This window comes from Mycetomoellerius zeteki, unplaced genomic scaffold (genome assembly GCF_001594055.1).
Source record: "Mycetomoellerius zeteki isolate Tzet28-1 unplaced genomic scaffold, Tzet1.0 scaffold535, whole genome shotgun sequence".
Lineage (NCBI taxonomy): Eukaryota > Metazoa > Arthropoda > Insecta > Hymenoptera > Formicidae > Mycetomoellerius > Mycetomoellerius zeteki.
In genome coordinates this window covers 110,869-122,310 of record NW_017257540.1, presented here as the reverse complement: position 1 = coordinate 122,310, position 11,442 = coordinate 110,869, and the positions used below count along the sequence as shown (strand labels likewise).

Here is an 11,442-nt window from a genome sequence, read left to right as displayed (position 1 = left end):
CCCCGCCCCTCGCGGCCCGCCGCGTCATGCGATCGGTGGAGACGGTAGGCCGTCCTGCCGGCAGCAGTACATGAATAGGCTGGTCGGACGCTTGTATTCGCCTATCTTTAAACGTTAATATCTCGTTAAATATTGCGTCAACTGCAAAATGGTACAAAACTGTTTTGTTCCCCTTGATCCAATCTATGTCCCCATTGTGTTTCGATCCGTTTTTTTTTAGACACTCTGTATATCCAAAATTGAAAATGCAATCAATACGGAATGTATTCCATAAATAAACGACCTGTTTTTGATGCGCATCCCTCAGCTGATCCATCTGCTCCTCCAAAGCCACCCGCATCTTCGTCGCCGCCTCTTTCTCCTCAGCTTTCTCCTTGTTGGTAACCGCCTGCACCTGTTCAGCGGCCTTCAACTTGGCGCATTCCTCACGCAACGCATCCACGTCTTCTTCTAAGGCTCGTTTGCGCGTTTCGGCCTCTTTCATAGATTCCGTCAGCGTTTGCATACGGGCCTCGTGTTGCGAGATCAACAGTCGGCATTCGGCCAAGTCCTTCTCATACTCGGAAACCTAGACATTTACGCGAAACGAAGATTGATTGGAGAAAAGTGACGTGCAAAAGTCCTGATTAATGCGATGACGTAAAACACAGCCGCCGACTACTCACTTTCTTATTGCAGTCTACTTGGAAGCTTTCCAATCCCTGACATCGCTGGACCAAATTCTTCACTTCGGACTTCATCTTGCTGATAAATAACCGCGCAACTGTGAACTCCTCCTCTAGTTTACCGTTGCTCTCCGGCGGAGCGATCTTAAATTCAAATTCAGACCATGATTGACAAAACCGACCAAGTTTATATTAAACAAATAAAAAGTAATTTTTTTTCTAATCTTTATATTTTTCTATTTAGATATTTAACGTGTTCTTACTTTTAGGTTTTCGTTAGACTCGCCACCGATAGCTACGCCGATCTCTCCTAGGTCTTTTAGAAAGTTTGCTAACATCTCCGCGATACGTTTTCTTTGATGAGCTGACATATCACGTAACTGTTGCAGCTCAGACGCAGTGTTGTTTAAAGTCACTTGTTTAGCTAGGAGCTCCTCTGTCATTGATTCCTGCTCCTTGTTCTTTAGCTCGACCTAAAGTTAGAATAGCAACAATAAAAAAATTGTCCGTTTTTTTTAAGAGTAGTCTTTCTGTTGTTAATAAATAGTTACCTCTTGTGATTTTTGGTCGTAATTGACCGCAAGTTCTTCTAGCGCTTGCAGCACCTCTTTCACCTCCTCTTTAGCGCTCTCGTTCTCCTGTTGTATTCGATTCATCTCTTGCTGCAATTGCTCATAATCTCGCCTTGCGCTGGCGATAAGTTCCTCCTGTTCCTCCATCTGCTCCTTCAACTTCTCAACGTACTGCGATTGTTGATTGATTTCCTCATCCTTGTCATCCAATTGTTGGTACAGCCTCTCGCGTTCCTCTTCGAGCTTCTGCCTCTCCTCGTTCGAAAGGGAACCGATCATGAGACCACCGCCGGGAGTAGCAGGCATCGGACTGTCGTCCAGCTTGCCTATAAAACAGAGATCTTTTATAGTCCATGATTTGCAAAAGTAATATGTCTAATCTTATAAGTAGATCAAATCTAAGATACAATAAGGTAATAAAACTTCAAAGAAATAAATCATAAAAATAATAAAAATACTATCAGTAATAAATAATATCTTGTAACAAACGCTTTATCACACATGCATGTGCTTTTGCAGAATAACTCTAAAAATTTTATTAATTTATAATATCTGACTATCGATTGTCTTATCATTTTAATATAAAAGACAGTTAAATGGACGCGTTTATACTGTTTGTCTTCATTACCTTCAATAGATGTAGTAATCGGTGTAGTAACATCAGGTACTTCAATCAAGTTGACCTGCTCTTCCGGTTTGACAGTCTCACCCTGCCGCCAACGCGACAATTCCGACTCCAATTTATCTACCTTGCCCTTCCATCTTGCCACTTTCTCTTTCTCGCGTTCATAGCGACGTTTCCATTCTTCGGCCGTTAGCTCCTCGTTCACGCATACAACGTTCTTGATAGTCTTGGCGCGTTTACCTGCAATAAATATGTTCCATAAAATCTGTGGAAAACAAAACGACATGTATGTCAAAAAGATATATACCGAAATCTAAAGTTGATTTTGTTTCGGATTCGTTGAAACTAGCGGGAGAGCAACAGATGATAATTGTAGTCCTGGCATTGCCACCCAATGATTCTTGCAAGATTCTCGTTAGCTTTGAGTCACGATAAGGAATGTGAGTCTTATTGCCGTCAGCCAGGGCCGAGATCACGTTACCAAGTGCAGAGAGAGATTTGTTGATGTTCTTCGCTTCATCTAACACCGTTCCTTCTGCACCGGTTTTAGAAACCTAACGAAACGCAGGAACATGATAAATACCATGGTATTCTGAATAATAATAAAATGTAGGAAATAGAAAAAGAACACATTTTTTTAAATATCAATTTACCTTTTCGGAACCGGCTAAATCGACGAGATACAACTTGCCAGAGAGCTTCTTTTGATTCTCCAAATTCTCTTGTTTAACATTTATGAGGAAAACGGAATGAGAACGTGAGCTATGTTCGTTCATGTTGGTCACGGCGATGTGCCGGTTTGACTTGCCTTCCTCTATCACTTCGAACACCTCCTCAGGACTAGAAACAAATCGCTCGGTCGCGCCCTTCACGAACGGCACCCGGTTCTTGTCTTCATGTACACTTAAGTTAACCTTAGATACTGAAATAAAAATTGGAGATTTATTTTTAGAGACATATTGATTTTACAAAAATTGTGGTTAATAAATCAATAAATCTAAAGTCGTTTTTGCGAAGACTTACCATCGAGAAGATCCCTGATTTTATCCATGTAAATCTCAAAGTAAGATACTTTGATATGGAATTCCAAGTTCTCTTCCATACCATAAATATGATTAAAGATGTCATTGACGATTCTCGGGATAATGCCCTGTTTGTTAGGATCACCGATGACTCCTTCCATTGTGTGCGTTTTACCTGCGTATGACGAATTTAAATATAAGAATTAGAAAACAGGATTCCGATGAATTTTGCTTCGTATTATCGGAATCCTGTTTTCTAATTGGATGCAGAGCGACGTACGACGAAAATCGGATGCAGTGTGAATCCAGCAGTAGGCTATGATTTTTATTCTACAAAATATCTACTCAAACTTTGAAAAAATTCCTTAATTTCTGATATTTTCCATACTTTTGTTTCACAAAATTGAAGCGGGTTTAACTACAAAGGTAGAATCCAATAATCTAAGCAAAACTCTACAAATTTCGAACAAAACTCGTATAATACTCGCAAAACAAACTAATTGCGTTCTCTGGGAAAACTAGTACAACAATCCGTACAACGGCCGAATTCAGCAAAAAAGAAACTTTTTTTTGTAACTGTTGAAAGATTCTTTAATATGATTGATTTAGATTTCCCCGCCGCCCCTCTCAGTGAGGAACTAAGAACAAGACCAATTATATTAAAGAATTTTACGACATTGCAAAGTTGCTTCTGCTGAACTGATCTAATATGGTGCAATTGAATGCAGATCGATTTACATATTTTCAGTGTTAATAAATAATTTAATCCTTTTAAAATTATGAGGTTACCGTGACAATAAAGAATATATAATTAAAGGATTAAATTATTTATTAACACTAAAAATATATGAATTGATTTGCACTCAGTGTGCACCGGTGTTGCACTAGTGTGTGTTTTCCTAATGGAAAACGTTATAAATTTTTGAAGAGACAACAGTTTTCTGCTAAAATATTTTGAGAATTTTATAGCGTTTTTCACTGGCAGAACTGGTGCGTATTCAATGCATATTAAAGCTGTTGTATACTAACTTGAATGTAAAAGTGAGATATCTCAATTAATAAAATACCTAATGTATATTTTATCAAATAGCACAATAAAATATATTAAGGATTTCGCGATTTAATTCGTTTCTATATTTTTATTAAACGTACATCTTTACGTCGATTTGTATCAACGGCTTTAAAGAGCACTGAGTGCGCACCAGCTCTATCAGTGAAAAACTATTAGATTTTGCCAAGTTTTTTTAGATACACATATAATAAACACCTTGTTCTATAATAATTATTTTGATCACCGACGAGATACTGCAAATTTTCGGCGATATAAAAAGGGCCTCAAGTACCCGGAGGTAATTGAAGAACGTTGATATTATCGACAATTGATATAAATTTGTTAACAAATATTTGGCTAATACATTATTAAATTCATAATTTTTTTATTACATAAATACTGCATAAATAAATATGCATACTTGTAAAGCTATAATATCCTATATATTGTCAAAAAATAAAAATTTTTTCTCTGCAGTTATCTCTGCTGATAATCAAATTTTGACGATAACACTGAAATCACAATTTTAAAGAAAAATCGAGTATTGTTGAGTTTTAAATACATATACATCGATAAACACGTTTACTAAACCAATAAAATTAGTACAATATTATCATTACTACAATATTACTTAATCACTTCAATATTAACTAGAACGCGAACTCTCGTAAGGATGTCGGTCTTTAATAGTACCTCGTCGGTGTTTTGAATAAAGACTCTTTACCTGACGATGTTTGACCATATGCAAAAATGGTTCCGTTATATCCTGCCAAAACATCTGTGACGATAGACTTTGCGGCTTCATTGTAGACTTTGTCTTGCGTAGCATTCGGTTTAAATACCTTGTCAAAGAGGTATACTTTGCCCTACAATTGATACATTATATAGCAAAAAATTCATGTTTAGACAACGCCAAGCCTTCAATAAAGATAAATCCTCTTATGACAATAAGAGGATTTATTTTTAATAACAATAAATTTTCCTCAGTGTAATACACTTTATTTTACATATCTAGAAGAAAACACATGCAAAATTTCAATTACATGAAACATATTGAATTTCATAGAGTTACTGTTGCATTTATCATGTACATATTTTCCATCATTCAAATTCCTAATGTCTACACTGAAAAAAAATCAAATAATAGTTACCAGTTCAGTGGAATAATTTCATATTCGGTTAATATAAAATAATATTACTTTTCTAAATATTTAGTAAGTATCCAACATAATCAAACAACTGTTAAGTAATAATTATTAAATATTTAGAAAAATAACATTGTTTTTAATAATACTTTTGAGGCTTTCACAAGTATTTTACTCAACATTCGATAGCTATTATTGTACTACATTCTTTTTCTCAGTACATTTCCATCAGATTAACTTTAATCGGTTCAACTTATTCTATCTATACTATATCTTTTTCTAATTTTTGAAACTGGAAAAATGTGAAGAGAATAAATTGAATTCAGATTAAAGTAAATCTACATAAAAGTTGCTAACTAGTACATAAATTAAATAATAAGTGAAAATGTTCAATATAAATAGGCAAAGAAGGCCATACTTAATCAAAGCGAGTTTCTGGTGTTTAATAATGTTTTGTGACTTTTTAAGAAGCTTTTTTAAGAATATTTAAAAATAGTAATATAAAATTGTCAATTTAATTTATGACACTACAGGGTTGTCACAAAACTGGAAATCAAATCAGGCATCGAATAAAATACAAAAAATTTTTTAATGTTATTAAACATCAGGAAAAATCATGAAATTTTGTTTGGAAATCAGGGAAAAGTTATGGAATTTTGGATGAGAAATTTGTAACGACTCTAATTACATACTCCAGCTTTTCAGTCTAGGACTGTGTTTCAAGACCGACAAATAATCGGCGTGCAGTTTGTTTGGAGCTGGAAATTATATAAAAAAAATCTCACAAAAATGTCATTAAATACAAAGATCCACTTCGAATATGACCTTCTTTGCTTATTTCTGGTACACAGAATGCTAAATGCAGACTGGACTTGGAAAATCCTTAGAAACATGTGTGTTATGAATCATAGTCCTATTATGGATCTATGTACACATCTATATAGATAAACATACATCTACACACAATATATGCAACAATAACGAAAAACTAGGACAGATCTGGACAGATGAAACCAAGAATGGTCCACGTTCACGTAGGCGTGAAACGGTCCACGTACCCCGATGGAGATGCAGTTCTCGTCGCCGCCGGACGGGAACTTTACGATGAACTTGGAGCCGGCTTTCTCCTCGGAGTCGTTCAGTGGCCGGAACCTGCAGACCACCTTGATGCTGTCCTCGGCGGCGATCTCTCGCTCCCTCGGCGTCTCCATTGCCATTGCGAGTGGAAGCGACGGTCACGACGGCGATGACGAAGAAGGCGCGCGCGCGCACGCCTTTGTGTGTATGTGTGTATGTGTGTGTGTGTATACGTGTATACTTAGCACTCGATCGGCACGGCCGATACTCCTCTTCGCCTCCTCCACCACCACCTCCTCTATTTAGACTGTTCTCCAACTATCCTCAGCTGCGATTGTACGTGGAGTGAGGCATAGGCGACGGGATGGCATAGGCGCGTACCGCATGAAGGGACCGTCGTCTACCTATATCTGTCTCCTACTCTCTTTCCCCTCCTTCCTCGCGCCTCTCTCACAACGCTCCGCTCCGACAAGCAGGCTCCGTCTGTCACCGTTCTCCTCGGGCAGCAAGATGGCGGCTGATAAGTGGCTGGCTGGCTGTCTGACTGGGCTTATCCTAGACCACGAGGTCTGCTCAGAGAATGATCCTCGCAGTAGACGTGACAGGCGACGATGCTTCGGCAGGACCCGCCCGCGCGCTCGCTCGCACCTATCTGACGGCTATCTCTCTCCCTCCCTCCCACTCTTTCTTTCTTCCTCTCTTTCTCTCCCCCTCTCTCTCGCTCACCCTCTTGTTCGATTCGAAAATCACGAGCCCCCGCGTACCGTTCTCTTTCGTTACAGGCCGCGAGAACGGAGGCGATTTGCGCGGCGGTTTGACAGCTACACGGCCTACCTCTTCGGAGTAATTCGGAGAAACTTTAGCGAGCGATTCCCCGAGTGCGCCCCGCGCGCGCGCGCAATCGATGACCAGTCGCGGAGACGTGACGGCGACGTTGCGCGCTACATACGCCGCACACCTACACCTACACTTTTATTATTATCATTATAGCTGGTCTTACAGCGGCACACGGGCACACTGTTGCCTCACCTTTTCAGGTACAGCCGTCTATGATCGTCCTGTTCTTTGTAGTCACTCTTATATTTATAACTCAATAAAAATTTATTATTATTATTATTATTATCGGTATAGATCTGAGCTAATTGTAAACGGTTAACGTTGTTGCCTCACCTTTCGAGGTGCAGCTCCACTGCGATCTGTATAATCGTTTTCATTGTTCATACAGTACATGAGTTCCAGCAATGTTGCAGCAACATTGCAATGTTTCAACAATACTTTAGCATCATTGCAACGCTCCAACGATATTATACAGCAGCATTATAACGCCTCAACAATGTTGCAGCAATATTACAATGTCCCAACAATATTGCAACATTCCAACAATGTTGCAGCGACATTACAACGTTCTAGCGATATTGCAGCAAGTCTGTAACGTAACTCCAGCAACATTGCAACATTTCAGCAATATTTTAGCATCATCGCAATGCTCCAACAATATTACAGCAACATTGTAACAATGTTCCCATCAATATTACAGCAATATTGCAATGCCCCAACAATATTGCAACATTCTAACAAAATTGTAGTAACATTGCAATGTTCCAACAATGTTGCAGCAGCATTGCAACGTTCCAGCAATTTTAGAGTAGCATTGCAAGGTTGCTCTGTGCTATATAGATACTTGTACCTTAATAAAGTTATTATGATTTATTATCTCCATATAAACTCATGCCTACACCTACACCCACGGTAGGACGTGGGACGTAAACGCCAGCGGAGCACGCTCCTCCTCCCCGATGACAAAAATAAGGTTCTGAGGTGTGGACTTCGTCATCTCATCGCAGTTAATCTGCCTCGCGTGTGACTCTCACCCGACTCGTTTCCGCAACGTCACAATCATTCTCGCCGGCAATATAAACAATCAAAGAAATCGATACGCCTTTTCACTCTGAAATCAATATAGCGCGAACACTGTTATTAGGTCGCAGAAGAGAACTTTAAGCGTTCGGAAAATGTCAGGTATGTTTGCAATGACGAAGTTTCTCGGAGCTTCATTCTCATCCGTTGTCCTTTTCATATTTGCTTCTCATTCGATAATTTTAATAGCGCCTTTTCTGCACTCAGTCTCTTCTCGAGATCCACTCACTTCAGATCGAAATTTGAATTTAAAATTTCGAATGCGCGAGGTACAGAATACAGGAATACAGGAAAAATACATTCGGGAAGGCGATATATCGATAAATCGATTTGTCGAAGCGCTGCAATATAAATGAATACGCTCGGACATCGATAAAATTTTATGAAATATAAAAAATTTAATACGAGACACAAAAGATACTTTCGAATGTACCATTATAAATTAACATTTTTAGATAAATTAACATCTAACTTATAAAACTTATCCTAGACATATCCACTGGATATGAATACTGATGAACACTATGAACGATTATTCACCGGGTATTCACAAATATGGTTGCCAGCCACAGTAAACTCGGCATAAATTCGTAGGATCTCGTGCTTCCTGCAGGAGTCTCTCGACCTGTCCAGGAACACTGGACACCAGACCGTCCTCGGTGCCTTGCAGCTTCTGTTCGATCCTCAAAAGAGCTCTCTTGGCGATTGTATTAGTTTCGACAGGTGCTAAAGAAAATAAAAATTAATGGATTAACTCGCGTCATAATTAATCAAGATAGTCTTGCGAGTTAAGGATTCATTTCTCTCGATCGTGATTAATTCCTCTTACCTCGTCCACTGTTTTCTGAGAAACGCTTTACGACGTCGCTCTGCATCTTGCAGGCCTTCTCCGGCGTGATCGCCCATGTAAAGAGTGGATCGTATAGCAGAACCTGAAGAAGAGTGATGATAATCTGCCTCTGATCGCGCAACATTGTCATGGTCACTTCACAACTGCGCCTCATAGTACCCTCGATGCCGGAGGCACCCATGGCGACTTCGATGTCCCTGGTTAGCCTACAATGAGACAGACAACGAGTTAATAAGGACATAAATAACGGTCGAATGAAAAAATGATAAATTTCGAGAATAGAGATTAGAATCTCATATTTGATATGGGATTCTAATAAAATAATCTAAATAATTTCTATCAACGTAGATTAACTAATCTTGGTTCAACTCATTCTTTTTCTAGTTCTAAAAATCAAAAAATGATAAAGAGTAAGTTGATCCGAGATTAGTTAATTTACACTGGTAGAAACGGGTATAAGAAGCACTAAATACGGTCAAAGCTGATGCCTAACATTTCTATGTAAATTTTAAATAAATCTTTCAGTTAAATATAAACTATGTGCCAATTAGTGTCGGACTTGAAACGCAATAATAAATTGAAGTTGAAATAACAGTATTACAATTTATATTGTATTCAATATCCAATTCATCAATTTAATAAACATTCTCTTAAGTATCTTAAAATTTACATAGAAATATTATTAGGCTATGCACCAAAACCATTAATCGAATTTGGCGCTTCTTACTTATTTATATTATTCGCATTGCACACACAGTCTAGTTTAACTTATTATAAAATAATTATTTAATGCGCTTTTCGAAGGCAAAATAATTCATACGATAACTCCACCTGAAAGGAATTGTCTCGGGAATGGGAAGGACCTTGCCCTGTTCGAAAGCCACACCAAAATCAATGTGCACCACTTCAGCGGTGTGTTCGTCTATTAGGATGTTGCTCAGATGTCTATCGCCGAGGCCCAAAATGTAACCCGCGATAGACGTGGTGGCGACGCTGCGCGTGTATGTAAGAGTCCTCTCGACCCAGGTTTCAGGTGATCGATATTTCTCTTCGAAGAAATGATGGAACGCCGGCTTCGTAAGTTTGCAGCAGTCAAGAAAGACTCTCAATTTCACCTATATAGACCAAAAGACCGATAGAAGATAAAGAGTTATAGAGATAGAAGCTAAAGGTTCGAAAATAAAATTTCGAAAATTGATATTTAAAAGTTCAATTTTGATCCATAAATATAATAAAAGTTTAATTAAAATATTAATACTTTCTCAGAGAAATTATTAATGTTAGGATTATATTTATAAAATTTAATCTGTTTAAGAATATTGAACTTTCAAATGTTAAATTAAATATTAAATAAATCAAAAGACTTAAGAAAGATGTTTACTAAAATTATATTACAAAATTTATTGTAATAAAATTCATGCTTTGATAACAGCCAGTTAGCACAATTAGTAAAGTAAGGGGTTGGAAATAACGGAGAAATTTCTAGCTATCATTTACCTCGTTTGATTCTTGCGCGACGTTCCTCATTTTGTCTCTTGCCGCTTCCGCAGTCAGGCCGCATGGATAATATTTCTTGTGCATACCTGGCTTGTCCGAGCTGCCTACCAAGGTCACTGTGATGGGTACCGTGTTGTCGCACCACTCTAGCACGCCCGACCTCTGCGTTAGCGGTACCACTTTGTACGTTCTGATACGTAGATTCCGCCGTTGCGTCTCCTTACACATGCACAGCAGGGTGTTCATCACGGTGAACACTTGCTGCATCACTGCGTCTTGCCGTAGGTCGTCTTTCCCCTTGACCAATTGCCGGAGTTGCACGCCATTAGTGCCGACGCAGATAATCTTTTTGGGCGCATTCACGCCACCGACGAATTCACAGGAATCCTGATACGATCTTACACCGACTACGTCGTCGTAATTGCCCGACGGTCTCACAGATAGACTTAGAGTTGGTAAAAGAACGTTGTTCAGGTTCTTGATCTGTAAGATCGATTGATTAGACATGGAATCAGATTTTGCATCGTGATCTATAGTTACTATTCTTTCCGAAGAATTTTTTTATATTCTTTTGATTCATAAAAATTAAATTAATAGGCTCAATTAAATAAAACAATAACAAAAATAAAAGGGGCTAAGAGCCAACGCTAGTTTTTAACTGCTAATATTTACTTTTATTATGTAAATTAGAATTTGTTTTTATGCGAATATTGAAAAGGTCCTAATATAAGGATGAAATGTTTGTTGTTATAAATTGAAAGACAGTAAATATTAGCAATTAAAAACTAGCATTGGCTCTTAGCCCCTTTTATTTTTATTATTCTTTTGATTTATATTCTTCAGAGCCTAAATTATTTATATTGCTTTCCGAAGAGATATCTAATCAATAATTAAAAAAGTACCCTGGATATTGGCTGCTCTCGCGGTATCGCATAGCGTTTATTGGGACAGCATTTGCCTTTGGGTTGCCAATAGGCAAGACTCAACAATGCCCGCGATAGGTTTTCCATTTCGTGAATGA

The 11,442-nt window shown here is 38.2% G+C and overlaps 2 protein-coding genes across 5 annotated transcripts in view; both read right to left on the bottom strand.

Moving 5' to 3' along the window:
- Positions 1-6,308, bottom strand: part of Khc (kinesin heavy chain) — a 9,921-nt gene extending 3,613 nt beyond the window's left edge. For all 4 annotated transcript variants that reach the window (XR_001936862.1, XM_018456049.1, XM_018456051.1 and 1 more), the window contains exons 1-10: positions 6,139-6,308; positions 4,660-4,801; positions 2,886-3,059; positions 2,516-2,784; positions 2,170-2,416; positions 1,866-2,102; positions 1,217-1,563; positions 929-1,138; positions 666-809; positions 284-568 (exon numbers count right to left, since the gene is read on the bottom strand). Coding sequence is in view for 3 of the 4 variants with exons in the window: in XM_018456049.1 (XP_018311551.1) it covers positions 284-568; positions 666-809; positions 929-1,138; positions 1,217-1,563; positions 1,866-2,102; positions 2,170-2,416; positions 2,516-2,784; positions 2,886-3,059; positions 4,660-4,801; positions 6,139-6,297 (2,214 nt within the window). In the remaining variant the exon portion in view is untranslated. The remainder of the gene's footprint in view (positions 1-283; positions 569-665; positions 810-928; positions 1,139-1,216; positions 1,564-1,865; positions 2,103-2,169; positions 2,417-2,515; positions 2,785-2,885; positions 3,060-4,659; positions 4,802-6,138) is intronic.
- Positions 6,309-8,569: 2,261 nt separating this feature from the next.
- The window catches only part of tefu (Serine/threonine-protein kinase tefu), a 14,957-nt gene continuing 12,084 nt past the window's right edge, over positions 8,570-11,442 (bottom strand). The window contains exons 16-20 of the mRNA XM_018456035.1: positions 11,324-11,436; positions 10,422-10,904; positions 9,756-10,039; positions 8,904-9,130; positions 8,570-8,800 (exon numbers count right to left, since the gene is read on the bottom strand). Coding sequence (XP_018311537.1) covers positions 8,622-8,800; positions 8,904-9,130; positions 9,756-10,039; positions 10,422-10,904; positions 11,324-11,436 — 1,286 coding nt within the window. The 3' untranslated portion in view covers positions 8,570-8,621. The remainder of the gene's footprint in view (positions 8,801-8,903; positions 9,131-9,755; positions 10,040-10,421; positions 10,905-11,323; positions 11,437-11,442) is intronic.